This window comes from Portunus trituberculatus, chromosome 50, assembly GCF_017591435.1.
Source record: "Portunus trituberculatus isolate SZX2019 chromosome 50, ASM1759143v1, whole genome shotgun sequence".
In the NCBI taxonomy this organism is placed as follows: Eukaryota; Metazoa; Arthropoda; class Malacostraca; order Decapoda; family Portunidae; genus Portunus; species Portunus trituberculatus.
The window spans coordinates 5,498,942-5,520,019 of record NC_059304.1 but is presented as its reverse complement, the minus strand read 5'-3'; the positions used below and the strand labels follow the sequence as shown (position 1 = coordinate 5,520,019).

Sequence of the window (21,078 nt, the reverse complement as noted above, 5' to 3'; positions counted from 1 at the left end):
GGTGGCTGGCGGCTGGCACGGTGGTTGAAGGGATCGCAGTATTTGTATTCGATGACACGGGGAACCTGGGAAAGGGTGCGGGTGTTTGCCACGAGTTGGGAGTAGAGGGAAGAGCAGGAGAAGGAGGTGGAGGAGGAGGAGGAGGAGGAGGAGGAGGGTAGGAGGAGATGCTGGGATAACACCGGAGAAAGAGAGAGAGAGAGAGAGAGAGAGAGAGAGAGAGAGAGAGAGAGAGAGAGAGAGAGAGAGAGAGAGAGAGAGAGAGAGAGAGAGAGAATATATTTTTCAGTTGAGGATAGAGAATTGTGTATGCAAGCGTAATTTTGCATAATTCACCTTCATTTTGTTTGCATCTCTCTGCCTTTGTGCTTTGTGTTTTGCAGTTTGCATGACAACTAAATATTTACATGCTCTGTCTGTCTGTCTCCTTTTGATACTTCTCTCTCTCTCTCTCTCTCTCTCTCTCTCTCTCTCTCTCTCTCTCTCTCTCTCTCTCTCTCTCTCTCTCTCGTTGGTTGGTGGAAAGATTCTTCATTTATTTGAATATTATATAGAAAAAACGGGCACCTTCCAATTCAATCCAGCTCAGTATCCCATCAGCTCGGCGTGACACATTTCCCCAGGCGGCGCCCTCCAGCTGAGCGCCTGGAAAAATACGTGTATTAAAAACATCGCAATAATAACGGCATTTACTGTTTTTATAGTTATTGTTGCGGCTCCTGGCGACCCCTAGTGCGCGTGTGCGTTTCTGAGGGACTCTGTGTGTGTGTGTGTGTGTGTGTGTGTGTGTATTCGCTAGTCCATTGTTTTATTCATGTGTTTCAGCCTCGTTGTCACATAGATTCATATCCTCAATAGGTTCTGGGTCTTGTCATTAATGTAGTTAACAGACTCAAGTGGAAGCTATTTGGTTTCAGGTACTGTTTTCTTTTCATGAACGTAGTGAAAGTTTAACCATTATTTCTGCACTGCCCCGAGAGAAAAGAACATTAGTAGAAATCTAAATTTAATCAAGATTGAATTATTCTTTTTCAGTAATGTTCTCATGACTATAGATAGTAAAAGCAAGATTCTACATTGACGATAGAGGAAAAAGAAAGGCATCCATAAAAACCAACATGTGTAATTTTGTGGCCTTTTTTTAAATAGTTGTTATGAATCGTCAAATTACTTGAGAATACGAACTTTTAACTAGGTGGAAATACAACATGCATCTATGTGGCGTTTGGAAATAGTTATAATGAAAACCCTTAATATACCAGTAATGCCTCTCTCTCTCTCTCTCTCTCTCTCTCTCTCTCTCTCTCACTCTGGAAACGTGACCAAGGGCATCACCTAACTTTTCCCTCCAGCGTGAGCACTCCAGCTGGTCGTGCAGGGTTTGGCTACACCACCACTCTTGGGGCGGCCGATCGATTCAGCCGACCTTGACACACGAGCTTTCAATTACCCCAGTGACAGGCCGAAGTGACACTGACACTTCCCTTTTCCTCACCTGTCAGAGCCACGCCCCTGCATTAGAGCACTGTGGCTTGATCGACCTTAATGGTTTGCCTGTTACGTCTCATGCGTTTTAATCTTTTGGAATTAACTTCATTTGTATTTTAAAGTGCTGAAAAAATTAATTATATCTGCAGGTTTCGTACTATTTTTTACATGGGTTTTAGTAAAGAATAAGAGTAAAGGTGAAAGAAATGTGAAGCAGTTGTGGGGAGCAGACGTACAGACAAACAGACCTAACGAATGACATACAGACAGACAGACAGACAGAACGTGAGGGATTCTTGGTACTTCACTTCAATACGATGACCAGGAGAAAATCAACACCGAAAGGACTCTCCCTTCCTCCGCCTCCTCCTCATCCTCTTCTTCTTCTTCTTCTTCTTCTTCTTCTTCTTCTTCTTCTTCTTCTTCTTCTTCTTCTTCTTCTTCTTCTTCTTCTTCTTCTTCTTCTTCTTCTTCTTCTTCTTCTTCTTCTTCTTCTTCTTCTTCTTCTTCTTCTTCTTCTTCTTCTTGTCTTCCTCTTCCTCTTCCTCCTCCTCCTCCTCCTCCTCCTCCTCCTCCTCCTCCTCCTCCTCCTCCTCCTCCTCCTCCTCTTCTTGCTCCTCTCGCTCTTGCCTCTCGCGTCCCTCTAATTGATTTTCCGCCCCAGCAAGACTCAGACAACCTACTTCTTGCAAGGGTTTTTTTTCCTCTTTTCTTTCTTCTTTTATTCCTCAAGTATTCTCTCTCTCTCTCTCTCTCTCTCTCTCTCTCTCTCTCTCTCTCTCTCTCTCTCTCTCTCTCTCTCTCTCTCTCTCTCTCTCTCTCTCTTGCTTTCATTGGTCGTTAAAACTGTGCGCGAGTCGTGTGTGGGACGTGATGTTAAGGCATTTTGTGGCGTTACTGCGAGATTGTAATATATGTTGTGAGTTTGTGGGGTTGATTATTTATTTCTTGCTGTGATTTATTGTTCTTGTTGCGTTATTTTTTCGGCAAGGCAGGGAAGGGTGGGGTGCCAGCGTGCCTCGAGCTACCACCCCTTGTACAGGAATTTCTCGGGTGCCAAAACCATCTCCGCTTGGCACGTTAAACTGGCGGTATTACACTCATCCCCCTGCCCCTCTCTCTCTCTCTCTCTCTCTCTCTCTCTCTCTCTCTCTCTCTCTCTCTCTCTCTCTCTCTCTCTCTGAATACATCGTAATACCTTGTTGTGCTTTCGTGTGTTTCAGCAAGCATTTCAGCATCTTCATTTACACTAAGTATGCCTGCGAAGTTTTTTCTTGTAGTTAAGGCGACAAAGACACCACTGCGAATGTGCCTCGAGGGAGCTGCCGCGGCATCCATGATTCAGCTTACTGCAGGAGGTTATGTCTGCCTCGAGTGTTGCGTCGCGGCCGTGCTGTTTGGGTATTATGGTGGCGAGTGGCGCGTCCTGTCCCAGTACATGCCACCTCCTGCTTTCCTTATTCATAATGAGACGTGTACATATCACCTGCCGCCTCACTTGTACCGCCTCACCTGTACCACCTCACCTGTTTTACGGCGAAAGGTGCCCAAGGTCTCGCGTCACAAGTGTTTTCTCGCCTAAATCACACGAAGACCACGGCAAGCCAAGTCCCCCCTGGGGCGAGCAGGGGCACCATGGACTGGAGTTTTTCGCCTGTGAGGTAACAGAAGCTGGCCATGAAGGGACATGAGCTGTGCTGGTTCACGCCCCGCCCCTCCTGGCCAGTACACGCCGGTGATTGGACATCCTAGCTGGCAGGAGGAGCACCTCAAAAATCAGGGCAGAAAAAGACGGTTTTGTCTGCATTCTTTGTCCTAACTTGTACGAGCAGGTTTCTAATTATACCCGCGGGAGGGCACAGTGTAGGGATTGCCGCCTCAGTCTGCCCTGCGACTCTGCAAACCCTCGGCAGCCTGTGGTTCTGCTCCCACCCTGGCTGGCACACCTCCCCTGCCACTCTCCGCGCTGCTCCTCCTCACTCCTGAGCTGACGGAACTTTCCCCCTCCTGCTTTGCTTGTGTCGCCCAGGCAAGATGACATTCTGGCAAGAGAACTATGGCTTCGTCAAGGACGTGTATGATTTCCGTCTTCAGAAGTACCAAGAATGGATGGACAATCTGGAGGCCATCGTGTCCAAAGTTATGGCGCCCAATGTCCAGTACACCTATAAGGAGTTCAAGATGATCCAGGATAATCTTGCTGTGAGTATCTCCTCGAGCCCAAACCCTCCTTCATCCCTCCGTCAGCAATCCTCCGTTCCATCCATTCTCACGGTTAGGTAGAATCCGTGCGAGGCGTCTCACGGCCCACCCTTCTTCACCTCACGAAGGAACTAAGAAAATAAAATGTGCACTCAAATCAACAATCTGTGAGTTCTTGGCCGAGGAAGAAATCATAATGCACCGCTTCTCCATGGGACGCTGAAGTAAATGATCATATACAGTATATGTTTACTGAATTGACTGAAGGTAGCTGTGTCAACAATGTTATACCGACCTGGTCAAAAGATCTTGACCAACGAAAGGAAAAAAAATGTCTGACATTGATCAGTTCTGCGCACTCATCCCCTGCATCATCGGCGCTGCTCAAAACGACCTTTTTTCATCTTCATATCAACCACTCAATTATTTAGTCACAAGAACAGAAAAATAACAGCTGCATGATTATGTGCATTTCAGCTTCACTTGCAATCAACAAACTATCCAACACTGCTCTCTTTTCTAGTACCGTGGTTTTATTTATTGTTCGAACCATGAACAAGGATGTGAGGCACCATTGTACTAGCCCCACGTTCGTAAAAGTATCGTTGTCTTATCTCAATGACATTCAATGACCAATAGTGAATGTCACTGTGGTCCTTCGAGTGTTGCTGTTCTCGGTCAACAAGGATTCCTCACCATCAGTGGGAGGAACACGCATGAGAATCGTACTAATAATTCATGCGTTATTTCAAAACTACAGACTTAATAAGAAAAGACGAAAGATCAAAATAAAGATCCATATTTTGCAACATGCTCGGCGATATCCTAATAGCAAAGTTTTATTGACGAGCAATTACGAGTATTAAATCTTCATATACCAAAAGTTATCCACTCTGCTTCACCATTAGGTGAGTGCCCCCGACCACCACGCAAGAATGCTTCTCTCCACTTCCCAACGTTCTTTTCTCCCTCACACTTACGCATAGAAAAAGAAAAAACAGAAACATTAATGTCATTAGTATGATTTTTAATACCTCAAATATCCAACACGTGCCATGGAAATACACACACACACACACACACACACACACACACACACACACACACACACACACACACACACACACACACACACACTATCCGCCTTCCAGGAATCAAAACAAATCGCCAACTTCACCTTACCTGACACTTAGGCTAATGAGGATGTTTTACAGGTGCTGCTGCTCCCACACACACACACATACACACACACACACACACACACACACACACACACACACACACACACACACACACACACACACACACACACACACACACCATCAGCTCTTCTACTAATGAACGCTTCCCTTTATATACTTCACCTTCGCTATCCACTCAATCACACCGTCTACGTGTATCCCTTCCTCATCTGATGGACAGAAACCACACACACCGACATATTGATCTTTGCGGCTACTGCGTCACACCAGAAACCAAGGAAAGTACAAAAGGCCAATAAGGTGAAAAAAGTGCCAAACTGCGTAAACATAATGCTACTGACGTTATGTGTGTGTGTGTGTGTGTGTGTGTGTGTGTGTGTGTGTCAAGATGTCGAGGTATTTGCATAATCTCTTTTTTTCTTTCTTTCTTTTTTTTTGGGGGGGAAGGGTGGTAGGGGAAACCCGTGGGAACATAGGAATGGAAGGAGAAAATTTTGAAAGGAAAGCTTGGTTCATTGCTGCGGAAAGGAACATTCAGCTCGATGCCAGAAAAATTAATGAAAAGGAAATGTATATGTTTAATAGACTTGTGAGTAAGGAGAAATGTATTAATTTCGCAAAAACACACACTCTCTCTCTCTCTCTCTCTCTCTCTCTCTCTCTCTCTCTCTCTCTCTCTCTCTCTCTCTCTCTCTCTCTCTGCATAGGTAGTCGTCCAGTGCGAACCTTTATGCAGTGGCTGTCAGGTTTTGCATTTAATTACGATAATCACACGGCACGGAACGAAAACATACGCGTGCACGGGACCTTAATGAAATTATAGAATACGTACTGGGAATTTAGTGCACTGGAGAAATTAGAATTTGGCTTACCAAATTAAATAACCATAATTGTAGCATGTGTTCGTATGTGTGTGTGTGTGTGTGTGTGTGTGTGTGTGTGTGTGTGTGTGTGTGTGTGTGTGTGTGTGTGTGTGTGTGTGTGTGTGTGTGTTTACGTAACCTTGACCAAAAATACTCACTGTTATGGCAAGGTGTCTTTCTCCCCACTCCCACTCACACCTCCACTCCCATAATACACACACACACACACACACACACACACACACACACACACACACACACACACACACACACACACACACACACACAGACGCGCGTGCCAGAATTACTCGCCAAGCCAAATAAGCACAGTGTTATTTTCCTCTCTCTCTCTTTCTCTCTCTCTCTCTCTCTCTCTCTCTCTCTCTCTCTCTCTCTCTCTCTCTCTGAATCACTACTTCTACAATATAGGTGCGTCTTCCCAGTATCTTCGTTGTTTTCATTCAGAAGACGCTAATTGGGTGTATTTCCGCTACACAAAATAATACGTGCATTATTGATAGTAATGATGAAGGCATTAGCTCCGTAGCAGTGGTTAGGCTATTATCTTATTTGCGATTTGTTATAGTTGTGTTATAGTTGCGACTTACAGTAGTAGTAGTAGTAGTAGTAGAAATAGTAGTAGTAGTAGTAGTAGTAGTAGTAATAGTAGTAGAAGTAGTAGTAGTAGTAGTAATAGTAGTAGTAGTAGTAGTAGTAGTAACAGTAGACTACTTGGACATGTTTCACAAACAAATATTCGTATCAATTATTACACATTTCTATTATAATTTCATCTCTAAAATCTTCAATACAACAACTCTGGACCCAACTCAGCAATAAGGACCAGTGTAACAATTCCATCCACGTGGTGATTACAACATTTAGGATGACAAGGCCTCACTCGCAATAGGTATTTCAATCACCATCACAGACTCGTGTTGGCCAAGAATTCCCTAATACCAAACATTCCTCCCCGACATTAAACTCACCGTCCGTAACATCACAGTTTTGTTACACGCCCAGCTCCTGCTTCTCCTCTGCATAACACGAGGGTTTGTGGCGTGTGTGTGTGTAGTGCAGTGTGAAAGTCTCGTGATCTGAGGGCTGTGTGTTCAAACCTGAGTCTAGTCATTTGATGGAAGGAGAAGGAATTTTATTTTATTTTGATGCTACTTGTTGTTTAGTGTCAGTGAAATTTCATATTGGAGTGAAGTGTCATTTAGTGCAAGGAACTCCTAAATCTTCTTTTTATGTGATTCTACTTCATGTTCGGCGTTAATGAAACTTGACTCTGCTGATTTATCACAATTAAAACAATTGATCGATGATGATTTAACACTGCCTTTCATAATATGTGAGAGGAAATGACAACAGTTATATTACCACATGTGCCTTTTGTGCTAATTTCTTATTTGTACTTTTTATAACACCGTGAACCTCGTGCTTTCATTATTCTTAGAGTTATTCCGTTTACTTTCTGTTATCTCGGGATGTGTGTGTGTCATTAAGGGCAGGTAATGAGAGCCAGCAGGTGTCCTCGCTCCGGTACGTCTCAGGGCGCCGGAAATCTGAGCCCAGTGCCACGCCCAAAATAACACACTCTCCGGCACTTACAGGCGTGAATAGGGTACTTCCCCCCGCTTCCCCCTCCCACCCATTCACCCAATACTCTCCGTCCCTCCTTCCCTCCTTCCTCCCTCTCTCACTCCCTCCCTCATGGACTGCAAAGCTTCTATCTCCCATCCACTCCTTCATCCGCTCCCTCCTTACTTCCCTCCTTCATACACCTCCAACTTTCTCACCGTCACACATTGCAACATTCCCCTCCTCCCTCTCTGGAACTTTTCTCTCATTCCCTTACTCCTATGTTCCTTCCCTCCCTCATGAACTTTCAACCTTACTTCTCTCTCCCTTTCTGTTACATCTTCTCTTCTAATCCCTTCCTCATGGACCTCGAACTTTTCCTGTAATCCACTCCTTACTTAATCCCTTCCTTCTTCCTTCCTCACCGAGTTCCAGCCTTGCCTACCTCACTTCCTTTCTTATTCTCGTATGATCTTCCAACCTTCCCCTTTCTTATCCACTGGCTCATTTAGTCTTATCCTTCTTTCCCCTCTCTTCCCCTAACTCTCTCTCCCTCCTACTCTTAACACCAGCCACTGCCATTATCACCTCCTTATATTCTTATCTTTCTACATCATTTATTTTCTTACTCTCCGTATATTATGTTATTTATATTTGTATGATTTATGCCATAGTGTTTATGATTTGATAGTTTTCTCTTAATCTTACCTGTCTCCTTCCCCTTTCCTTCTCATATCCTTCTATTTCATGTTTCCCTCTCTTTCATCCCATGTTCTTACTCTAATTCCTCTCTTTGCTTACCACCACTACCACTATTTCCTCTTTCACTCATCACCACCACCACCACCACCACCACCACCACCACCCTTCTTCATTTTAATGCTGCAAAAAGCCTTTAAGCGTCCTTTTTGCATCGTCTCCCTTCCTTTGGTTCTCTTCCTCTTCTATTTTGCTCTTATTTCCACCGCCTCCTCAGTGACAGGTGGTCTTGAATATTCTCAGCAATTGCTTAAGAAAGATTTTTTTTTTTTTTTTTTCGTGTGGTTTATTTTAGGGAGCCGTTTGTCCTCAGTTTCTTTGTCTGAATAGGAAAATAAAAGTGTACTGTATTTCATCGTGGAATAATATCACTCGGACGGGTTCGTGGATATATATTAGAGATAGATAGATAGATAGGTAGGTAGATAGACAGATAAAGAGAGAGAGAGAGAGAGAGAGAGAGTGTGTGTGTGTATCTGTGTGTGTCATCAGAATCCTATCTTCATTTCATATTATATTTTTCGGCAGAAATATAGCGAAAAGAAAAATAGAAAACAGGATTATTATTTCACAGCACCAAACACCGCGCTGATGGTCGTGTTTTTAGCGGCATCACCGAAAATATTAATTTTACACCAACCCCCAAATTTGCGTTAAGAATTTAATTATGTGCCACTAAAGTTGAGCAAGTCACCCACATGAGAGGGAGAAAAGTTTGAAAATATCCCACAGTATATAAAACACACAACACACACACACACACACACACACACACACACACACACACACACACACACACACACACACACACACACACACACACACACACACACACACACACACACACACACACACACACACACACACGGTATCATTAAAACCTTCACTTTGTCGCTCCACCTTAAGAGAAAAGACACAATTTAACGTCACACTAAGATCTATCAAACGGGTATTGTGACGCCGTCCTTTGAAACTTTAGGGTTACCAAGAGAGTGGACGTGATGCCGTAGGAAAGTACCATCACTTCTATACCATCGCAGAGTATACAGCAGGAACGACTCTCTCTCTCTCTCTCTCTCTCTCTCTCTCTCTCTCTCTCTCTCTCTCTCTCTCTCTCTCTCTCTCCAGAAAACATGTCCCCTTTCTGATCTTCGTCCTCTTCACTCGACACACGCCCCCACAGACACGGACTTATCACGCGAATGAAAGACCTTTATTTGCTCTTCCGTCGTGTTCATCGGAGCTCAAATCAAAAGAGACCTTTGTCCCTTTTAGTACTCGGTGATTTTTCCTCCCGTAGAGTAAACATTTCATTTTGTCCCTTCTTAAGGATGTACGGGGCGGCGTAGCGGTGACGAGACAGGACCTACACCAAGGAGGAAATAAGGAGGCAGTGAACAACATCCCAATGAATACAAGAGAAAAATATCATTTTCATTTAAAAGACTGAAATGTTTGCTTTCCATCCGAATCGCCCATGTATGAAAGGAGAGAGAGAGAGAGAGAAAGAAGAAGCGACCGAGACCTTGGCAGAGAGAAAGACAGAAAGAGATGAAAAATAGATAAGAGAGGAAAGGGGAAGAAAGACCTTGAGGAGAAATCTACTACGCAGACAACTTTATCTCCAATTATTTTCTTTCCTTTGAAAATACAATTATCCACAGGAATTACCACGAACAGCGCTGCAATTGTTCTCGTACCCATGGAGCGTAAACATTTCAGTGTACTAATGAGGATTCTGCTTCGAGGCAGAGTTAACGGGAGGGAATGGTGAGGAACGACTTCAAGAGAGAGAATTCCAGTTTGACATGGGTATAGGAATGAAGTTCGAAGAGAGGAATATAAATTGAATAGAAGCTTAATAACAAGTACAGTTTAACACGGGGAGGAATGGCGTATCATATTAAAGGAATGAGAGAATAGGGGAAAGAAATTGAGTTGTATGGAGTAGGATTGAGTCTTAAGCGTGAATTGAGTTTGCAGGGGACGACCGAGTATTAACAGAGGAAGAATGGGGATTGATGACGAAAAAGAGTGGCTATGACGATGGGATTTGATAAGTATAGGAATAGGGTTTGACAGAGGAGGTATGAGTGTGTCAAGGATGAAATTGTGTTTGCCAGAGAAAGAAAGGATGGGACTTAATGACAACTGGAAAAAAAATGGTAGAAAAGAATGCGATACCAGAGATTAGGTGGAAAATTGGACTTAAAGGGGAAGGAACAGAATTTTTGTGCAGAATGAGTAGAATTTCCTGAAGAGGAAGGAGGAGGGAGAAATAAGGCATGAAGGGAAGGAAATGTACGCACCCTTTACTGAGGGAAGAAGCAAAGCATTACAGGGAGAGGACGTAACCTTGACAGAGAGAGAGAGAGAAGGAGAAAGAGAAGAAAAAAAAGTAATGATGCGATATACACTAGGCTTGGCAGGGAAGAGGACGAGTGTTTGACAGGGAAGGGAAGGGTGGAACGGTCTTGATATTCCTGGATAAGGGGGAGAAGAGGAGCAGGGGCGGTAGCAGTGACGTCAACAGGATGGTGCTGAATGCTGTCCAACACAAACACGCTTTAGAATATGTCCACCGAACCCTCAGGCCACTGGGAGGAAGGGAAGGAGGGAGTCGTCTATAGGAAGGGAGTAATGAGAGATGTACCGAAGTAGGCGTGGGTATTTACTGTTTGTTTTGTGTTTGTATGTATGAGTGTCAGAGAGAGAGAGAGAGATTATAATTGCTATCATTATTATCATCATGACATTGTTTTTAGTATTATTTTATATGGCTAGGTTTTAGATAACGGATTACTCATCGTACCCGCTTCAACCTGTAAAAGACTCCCTATATATATATACGCTTATACAAACATATATCAATGAGAGAGAGAGAGAGAGAGAGAGAGAGTCATCTAGTTGTTTTAATCCCTATAAGTGTTTTTCTGCATATCAAAGAGCACTAGAGGCAGACATCTAATCATCTAACCTTTGTGACGGCCTTGATTGCAGTCTTTGTGCCGGGACTTGGAGAAGGAGCACATGAAGGAGTGGCTCGACCTTATGCTTGAGAAGATCGCCATGAGGGTGTCTGATGAGGCCGCCATCAGCACCAAAGACAAAGAGTTTAAGAACGCAGAAAAGAAGAAGCTGCAGGCTCTCATCGACCGTCACGACAAGCTGATGCCCTCAACCCAGGTGCGTGCTGGCGGCGGTGGTGGTGGTAGTGGTGGTGGTAGTGGTGGTGTCGTCCTTTCAAAGAGAAACACACATGCAGACTTGACGATGAAAGACTTATAATTATTCAGCTTGTCCTTTGATGTCACTGTCTTGTTCATTCATTATTTCACTGTAGTTGACAGCACACATTTCTCAGCTGCTGCTAACATCGTAACAGAGCTTAACTATCAACTTTACACTTTATTATCTCTCCTCCTCATTCTAGTGGATAATATAACAGCTAAATTCAACCCATCTCACAAGTAAATGCAGGAAGTGTACAGGGCAAGCAAATTAACACCAGTGCCTAAAGTGGAAGCCCTTGAACCCCTGCACACACACACACACACACACACACACACACCTGTCTCCCTTTAATTAACGCTCTTACCCTCACCCCCACGCAGGAGACGCAGGCGAAGGTGGACGTGTATGCCCGCTGCTACGCTTACGGCGACGACATTTCCCCGTGCCTTAAGACGCTGGAGGAGATGCGCCACCTGTCAGTGAAGGAGATCCACCCCCATAATATGAACATGATGGAGGAGCAGATTGAGAAGGCGGAGAAGGTGAGGCTGTGGTGGGACGATAGGTAGGTAGCAGATCAGATGATGGAGTAATGGGGTGATGGGATAGGTAGCAAATCAGGTGATGCTATGAGGGTGAGGGTGTCGTGGGTTAGGTGATGGGATGGGTGATGGGGTGGGTAGAGGAGACAGCAGATAGTGATGGGAAGCAGGAGGTGATTTATTGGTTTATTGACGTATGATTCTGCCCTGTTGTGTGTTCCATGTACTGTTCTGCGGCGGCTGCTGTGGCCTTGTGGGAGTTCATTCTCTCTGTTATATCTGAGGTGTGTGTGTGTGTGTGTGTGTGTGTGTGTGTGTGTGTGTGAGTGAGTGTGTTGTGTGGTGATCGATGTGAGCCTCGAGTACACAAGTGAGTCCCGTCCTCATTTCGTACGTATTTTTTTTCTCTCATCCCTCGCTAGGCCTCCCATTGTTCATTCTGCATCTCTCTCTCTCTCTCTCTCTCTCTCTCTCTCTCTCTCTCTCTCTCTCTCTCTCTCTCTCTCTCTCTCTCTCTCTCTCATTACCCCTTCTCTCCCTTCTTTGTCACTTTTATCACACCTTGACTAACATTATCTCATTCCTAACTCTCTTCCTTTCTCTTCTAGTGCACCCATACATATTCCCTGCCCACCTAAACTATCTCTCTCCCATCTTGTCTCCCTCCCTCGCAGGTTATCTCTATCGTGGACAGTCAGCGAGACACGTACGAGGATCTCCTAAAGCGAGGCAAAAAGCTTCTCCTCAACCCCAACAAGGCACCTTCATCATTGAGCTGATTGAGAAGATGGAGAGAACATGGGTGGAGGCTAATGAGCAGTCCAAGGTTCGCCTCTCTCTGCTGACGAGTGAGTGGGAATCTTTGCTGTTCGTTGGTGTGATGTGTTGTGGTAGTAAATCTAGTGCACTTATACCTGTTAAAAGGAATGTTTCTGTGTTGCTCTTTAGTGCTATCATTTCTTTCTTCTATTTCTTCTTTTTTCTTCTTCTTATTATTATTATAAATCTTCTTCTTCTTCTTCTTCTTCTTCTTCTTCTTCTTCTTCTTCTTCTTCTTCTTCTTCTTCTTCTTCTTCTTCTTCTTCTTCTTCTTCTTCTTCTTCTTCTTCTTCTTCTTCTTCTTCTTCTTTGCGGGTGTTACGGATATTTCTTCTTCTTTTTCTACGTGATTGTTAATTTTGTATGGTATGTACTATAACAAGAACAAGAACGAGAACAACAACTACTACAACTATTTCAACTACTACTATAATACTGATAATGAATGATAATAATAATAATAATAATAATAATAATAATAATAATAATAATAATGATAATAATAACAATATAACAATAACAACAACAATATTTTACTTGTAACGAGGAAGCGGGCACTTTTGTCTCACATAGTAGTAGCGTTTATCTTTCCTCCGCCAGACACTGCCAAGGACTGGGAGAAATATGATGAGTTGCGCGCTTCCATAAACGAGCCCCTGGAGAAGCTGGAGAGTGAGCTGAAGCGTTACAGGAAGTTCTACGATCCTATGATGGGTACGAAGAAGCTCACGCAGAAGAAGGCCGTGCTGGAGGAGAACAAAAAGACCGCCGATGAGATGTTCGAGGGCATTCAGAACAGCTACAAGACCATCATGGTGCTCGCAGGGGACGACAAGAAGGAATTCCTCGACAGGGAGGTGAGGATTGATGCTTCATAATTACGTACAAACCCCCTCAGCTTCCCCATTGTTGTAATTTTTGTATATGTTTTTTTTTTTTTATGTAAGAGGGAGAACTATCAAAGGCAAAAAAAAATGAATATTAGAAAAAAAAAGCCCATTATAATTGTAGTCTCCATAAAAGAATCAAAAGAATTAGTCAAAATTCATGGACAAATGTCTTGACACACTCTCTCTCTCTCTCTCTCTCTCTCTCTCTCTCTCTCTCTCTCTCTCTCTCTCTCTCTCTCTCTCTCTCTCTCTCTCTCTCTCTCTCTCTCTCTCTCTCTCTCTCTCTCTCTCTCTCTCTCTCTCTCTCTCTCTCTCTCTCTCTCTCTCTCTCTGTGTGTGTGTGTGTGTGTGTGTGTGTGTGTGTGTGTGTGTGTGTGTGTGTGTGGTTCTTTCTCTGTTTCCTTGATTTTCTTTTATCTTTGGATATTGATTGACATGGACAGATTGGAAGAGATAGAAATATTGGATCAATGGAAGTATAACATAGACATGATTTTTGAAGTAACTGATTCATCTTTCCTCCCTGGCCTCTCCTCTCCACTGCCTCTGTTCCACGCCAGGTGGGTGAGGTGCAGGAAAAGAGGACAGTGATTGATAAATGCACCGAAACTCTGACAAAGCTTCAAGAATACAACGACGCGCTGTCCAAGGCGGTGACACACGCCAAGGACTTGGAGGACTGGGCCGGCCCGACCAACAGAAAGCTGAAAGAGATCACCACGGATCCTGACATGAGTCCCGAAGACCGCGTGAAGGAGATTCTGATCCTGCAGGAGCAAGCCAAGGAGAGGCTGCCGCAACTTGATCCTCTTGACGAAGATTACAAGAAGCTCCTGACAGGTAAGAGTACTAAAGAGAACGGTGAACCCTGAGACTCAACTGTAACGTAAAAGAATAGACCAGAAAGTTGTATAATTAGAGAAGTTTTATTGTGAGAGTACATTTTCTTAAATTCTGGATATTGTTCGCCTTTTTTCTTCATGTGTATACGTATATATTTTTCTTCTTAGTTTGAGTACAGATTTTTACATTTGAATACTATGTAATGCAGTTTTTCCTCCACGACACCAGGAGGGTTTTTTTCTTCATTTTTCCCTCTCCCACCACGATGCAGTGGCCTCTCCGTCCTCTCCCTTCCTCTCGGGTCCTTCACACACACCATCTATTCATATCATCTTCCCTTCCTTCCCACTCCTTCCATCCCACACCCCGATGCATCAGTCCAGCCACCACTGCGCTCTTCACAGTCCTCCCCTACGCAACATCCCACACTCCATCTTCCTCCTCTTACCTTTTCCCTCCCTACTGCCCTCCTCCTGGTGCTCCCTCAAGGCCACTTCTCCCAGGTCTGTCTTATGCCTTGTCAGGAGGCGGGTCAAGGGAAGCTGATGCTGAGTGAGAAGTAAGTGTGGAGAGTTACTGTAATTGAGATGCCGCTGTTAACCACGCTGTCGTAATCCTTTTATTTATTCATTATTTGTTGTTTATTATGTATGATTTGTTATTTACCGTATATTATCGCTTTTTTTTTCTTCCGTTCCCATGACATTTTATTTTCACCTGCAGCCTAAAAAAAAAAAAAAAAACTAAGCCAATTATTTAGATCTTTTGTTGGTCATCAATTGTTTTCCATTTCAAGGTTATTTTACGTTGACATAATCACTTCAGTTTCGACCTTGTTCTTTTCTGGGACTTTATTTTTCATGTGTGTGTTCCAAACTTGCAAATAACTTATAACACAATAACAAATTTTCCTTTTATTTCTTTTACATCAGAGTGTATATAAGAAAATTTGTAATAATTTTTGCCTATGTTTGTTGTCCGATGCACTGTTACATCGACTTACGAAAATTGACTGTTAATGATTACAATACATTAAGGCAACCGTGCATCTAATAAATAAAGAAGGCGAAGTGTATGTTAATTTCATGGCGGGCATTCAGTGGATGGTAGCGGCTGCATGGAGGCGTGTGGAGTCCGGCGTGGCCTGGCCCTTTCACTGCATCACGCCCACATCACGTCACCAGCTGTCATTACCTCTCATCTTCCCCCGGCCTACATTCTCAGACACTCCAACGCTACACCCTCATTACTTTCAAAAGGTCATAGTTGAAGTTGTGTGGATTTTAAGGGCGTGTTTTATTATATTAGTGATACATTAGCAGGGTTCTAACATTAAGAGAAACACTCGTGAGAACCTTACTAATAATCTCTGCAGCCTTTGAGAATGGTCGTGATGAGAGAACAAAGCATTTCTGAATACGAGCCTGCATCAGGAAGCGACGGTAACCTAATGGCCTCTTATGACCGAGGAACTGAAAACGATTCATATGATAATTTTATTAGAAAATTAAGTTGACCATTTACTACGAAAGGTCAAAAGAATTATCCTTTTTTTTATTTTGCACAGTAGGTGAACAATAGCAAAGTCACTAACGTTTTAATCACATTTTTAAGAACAAAACCTGGAAAAGAAACCCGAAATTTCTAGCGTTATTGTTTTTCTGATGTTTTTGTGGAGGCGACAGCGTGTGGGCGACAACACAAGGACGCTCGTTAACTGGTATTGTGTTGGCGGTGCAGCACTAACGCCTCCGCTCTTCCATCCCGCCACAGAGGAGGACATGGAGAAATCTGAGACGGCCAAGAACACCATGCAGACGTGGCAGGAGATCAAGGTGTTCGTTAAAGAGGTGTGCGAGGAGGTGGATAAGGAAGCAGGCTCCATCTCCTCGGACCAGAAGCTGTATGCCGACTACCTGTGTGGCGTGAAAGACTTCAAGCCATGGATGGAGGCTACGGAGGCTAAAATAAAGGAGGCTCTATCCAAACCTGACTGCCTGGAAAGTGCATTAACACTCCTGGAAGCCTGTAAGGTGCGTATCGTTATTGGCCATATAGCTGTTTTAAAATGTAGAGTTTATGTACCAAGAAAACATAGAACGAATCAACTGTACGGTATTTTCTCTAAAGTTTCCAAAGAGTCTTCCTGCGGGAAAGTGAAGCAGGCATGCAAAGCGAGCTGTCTGCCTCACTCCCTCGCTGAGAAACTCTTGTAAAGTTTGGAAAAGAATAAAGTACTTTTTTTGGATTGTCCGTCAGATGAGAAATTTGCTTCATTCTAAGTTTCCTGCACCGCAAACTTCTGGCATTTCTCTTTTATTCCTTAAGAAAATAATAAAAGCAACATTGATAAAGCATAGCAAAGAACCAAAACCACTTATGAACTCATATCCGACAGACACAAAAAAACAAAACGTATAATCATATTCCTGTTTATCAATAACTGGCCACCGCATCGCTTGACAGGTGTTCGATGCAGAGTGTCTGGTGGAGAAGGAGAAGCTTGACGCAGCAGGGAAGGCCCGAGAAAACATGGAGAAGGCCAGCAGCACGGAGAACGAGGTGGCGCCGCTTTGTAATCGCTGGGAGGCCGTCAAGAAGGTCTCGGTGGAGCGCGTCGAGAGGGTGAGAGCCAGGAGAAGTGTAAGAGAGGAGGCGGGGAACATATATAATGATTTTGTAATGAGAATGAACAGACGGGCTGGAATACAGAAACAAGTGTAAGTGATGGGAGTGGAAGGACAAAGGAGAAAAGGAAAATGGTTTCAGGCTTTTGTATGATGAGATGAGGAAAGGTTGCAGGGAAATAAAACTGAGGGAAACCTAGAGAGAGAGAGAGAGAGAGAGAGAGAGAGTGTGTGTGTGTGTGTGTGTGTGTGTGTTTCAGTCAGTCAGTCTTGTCGAAAACCTATCAAACATGAGCAATCTCCTTGAAACTTTTGTCATATCCAGATATTCCCTATCACATCCACGCAACCACTTCTTCCATATAACTAGAAAAACGATAAACACACACACACACACACACACACACACACACACACACACACACACACACACACACACACACACACACACACACACACACACACACACTCACAATGACGCACCTCCTTTTTTGTGTTTCGTCAGGCTGAAGCTCTTGTCGCCACGTGGGAGGACCTGAAGAAGACCACAGAGGACCTCACACTCAAGATGGGAGACGTGCCGGCCAAGGAGGACCCTAATCTGGAGGAACTGGAAAAGACATTCAACGCCGTCAAGGAATTATTCGGCAGGAAAAAAGAAATCCTTGCTGCTGTGTAATTCCCCCAAATCACCAAACTTTAAAAGATAAATAGGTAAACTTTTCATTCATTCATTCTCTCTCTCTCTCTCTCTCTCTCTCTCTCTCTCTCTCTCTCTCTCTCTCTCTCTCTCTCTCTCTCTCTCTCTCTCTCTCTCTCTCTCTCTCTCTCTCTCTCTCTCTCTCTCTCTCTCTCGGGAACTTTATAATGTCATGGATAATCCAACTTTCATGAGTTTTCTGAATCCCGACGTTCAGTTTCCTGGAGGCGACGCTGCAGGTGATGGGCGCTACACAAACTTCATTAACTCTCTTTGTTTTACTTTTCTTCGTATCCACTGGGAGTATTATGAGCCTTTTTATTGGTTATTTTTCCCCCTTTTTTTCATCTTTTACTTTTACTTCTTCTCTCCCTCCGAAAGTATGTGACCTTCTGTGTGTGTGTGTGTGTGTGTGTGTGTGTGTGTGTGTGTGTGTGTGTGTGTGTGTGTGTCTGTGTGTCTCTCTCTCTCTCTCTCTCTCTCTCTCTCTCTCTCTCTCTCTCTCTCTCTCTCTCTCTCTCTCTCTCTCTCTCTCTCTCTCTCTCTCTCTCTCTCTCTCTCTCTCTCTCTCTCTCTCTCCTGTGACGGTTCCGTGTGTGTGTGTGTGTGTGTGTGTGTGTATGTTTAGTTTTGTCTTTGTAAACTGTGGTCAATAAACCTATCTATCTATCTATCTATCTGTGTGTGTTGCACGAGGCTGGGAACGCCTTTCAAGTGTGCACTGCGAGTGAGGTGAGTGAAACTGAATGTACTGTCTCGTGAACCAAACCTGTCTATCCATTCAAAGCAATGACAGCCAGACTTTTTTTCCTTCCGCTATGTTATCCCCTACAACGAGTCACCGGCTCCTCCGTATACGAGATAAGATAAGATAGCCATTCTGATCTGTAATATCAGGTTTTTTTTGTGTGTGTTCTGAGTCAATATCGGTAAGTAATAGAAGAGGTGGGTTAGAGAAGCGCAGCGTGGCCTGAGGCGGGGGAAGGAGAGGTTAAGGTTGGCTGTATGAGGCAGACTCGTTGCACAAAGGTGTATTAGTGCCAGGTGTGCCAGGTGGGCCCCGCGGGTGCCACTCTCAAGGTTCTGTGGCCGCTGCTATTCCCCCGGGCCGCCGCTGCATCGCCGCCACAATAAACTTTCATGCAACAATGACTTCTTTCTCTTCCAAGAGCTGTTGTGGTCTCGCGAGAGAGAGAGAGAGAGAGAGAGAGAGAGAGAGAGAGAGAGAGAGAGAGAGAGAGAGAGAGAGAGAGAGAGAGAGAGAGAGAGAGAGAGAGATACCTAACTATATCGCAATTTGTGTGTGTGTGTGTGTGTGTGTGTGTGTGTGTGTGTGTGTGTGTGTGTGTGTGTGTGTGTGTGTGTGTGTGTGTGTGTGTGTGTGTGTGTGTGTGTGTGTGTGTGTGTGTGTGTGTGTGTGTGTGTGTGTGTGTGTGTGTGTGTGTGTGTGTGTTTATCTATTTTTTTCCGTCTATCTGTTTTTTTTTCTATGCCAGTACCAATGTGTTTGTGTCTGTCCCTCTGTCTGTCCTTGTATCAGGTGACCCTAGTCTCACCTGCAGGTCAGGAGACTTACCTAGGACCTGTAATGGATCTGCTTTGTGTTGTTGTAGCAGACTGAGGCAGAAAACTGGAGGGGACACACACACACACTCTCTCTCTCTCTCTCTCTCTCTCTCTCTCTCTCTCTCTCTCTCTCTCTCTCTCTCTCTCTCTCTCTCTCTCTCTCTCTCTCTCTCTCTCTGCCCTGATATTTATTGGAGAGAATTGCCGTGGCAGATATTTCCCTGATAATTGAGCCGCATCTTGTAATTCAGGAATGTTCATTTATTGCATTTTTCATGAGTTATTCTCCCGGTTGATATGAGAGTCCCCTGTTTCTGCTCCGCTATACACCACACGTCTGCCAACCAATTTCTCCGCCTCACAGTTCGACAGGGTAACGATACATAACTAACAACGCCAACAGTTGGAGCAGTGCCTTTCATCTCCCGCCGACAACAGTGACACACACACACACACACACACACACACACACACACACACACACACACACACACACATCTAAAGGCCCAGTCACAGAGGAACAAAGAACATTAAAGGACGCTAAAATAAATATGGTCCGAGGGAAATGAATAAATATTAGACATCGCGTTCAATGTCCACTCTGTTTTCTCTCTTGGTGGGTTCTGATTGATGTTTTGTTCGTTTGCCTTTTTTTTTTCTCTCACTCGTAGACGTGGCGGGAGTGCAAGTGAGGGACGTGGCCAAGACCTTCCGCCTCACACACACTAATGGCCATGGGTTGTTTTCCACACTTAAATTCAAGCGGAGACAGGAAAGGTACGCCTCCCATCCTTTGTCTTCCACGCTGTCTGCCGTGTGTCGCACCGGACTGCCCTCTCGTAATGAAACTGTGCACATGGAGAGAGAGAGAGAGAGAGAGAGTGTGTGTGTGTTTGTGTGTGTGTGCGCGCATGTGTGTTTTTTTCTTTTTGTTTATGTTGTGGCCTATAGCGCTTGTAGTCATACTTAGAGACTATATTTGGGAAACGCTGTTCAGCTTCCGCCCATTATTGGCGCAGGCAATTTTATTTATAGTGTTACACATATTAGGGCCCATATCACCACCCAAGCGCATCTTTGGTGTAACCTAGGTATCATGGTGACATTTAGGTAACTTTAAACCACTCGGCAAATGTATGTGGTGGGACTCGAACCTATGCGTGGACGACTGCCCGATCCCACTATCACCACTTTATCCACAACGACACCGTGTGTGTGTGTGTGTGTGTGTGTGTGTGTTTCTTCGACGAACTGACGCAAAATATTGGCAAAGTTTACGATTCAAATCTTATCTTAATGAAAACGGACTCACTCATGTTATCATAGTCTCATTAAACAGGTAACAAAGTCACGCCACCACCACTACCACTACCACTACCACCATCACCTCTGACTCTTCCTACGTACTCCGGCAGCAAATTCGTTTTTGTTACATTTTATTGGTCGCGTTCATCAGCGATTCCCCATCACACACACACACACACACACACACACACAGGTTCTGTGTGTGTGTGTGTGTGTGTGTGTGTGTGTGTGTGTGTGTGTGTGTGGGCTCTGTGCCAAGAGAAAAATGGACTGAGAGAAAGCATGCCTCCATTCCCAGTGACCGCTTCTGCTTTATTCACGTGTATCCTCTCCACCTGTCCGCCGTAATGATGAGGCGCCCTCCCAAGACGCCCCTCCCCGAAAGCCCAGCCACAAGATGATCCCCTTCCCTCCCATGAAACATCCAGCAAACCCGCGAGATTAAATATGTAGT

General features: G+C 44.3%; 1 protein-coding gene across 1 annotated transcript; it reads left to right on the top strand.

Moving 5' to 3' along the window:
- Positions 1-3,300: 3,300 nt before the first annotated feature.
- On the top strand, positions 3,301-18,237 carry LOC123499986. Its single transcript, XM_045248545.1, is given in 10 exon segments — positions 3,301-3,690; positions 11,099-11,284; positions 11,713-11,874; positions 12,549-12,636; positions 12,639-12,722; positions 13,294-13,550; positions 14,144-14,423; positions 16,200-16,459; positions 16,893-17,051; positions 17,559-18,237. Coding segments are annotated over 10 exon segments (1,818 nt in total). The 5' UTR covers positions 3,301-3,522; the 3' UTR covers positions 17,733-18,237.
- Positions 18,238-21,078: the final 2,841 nt, after the last annotated feature.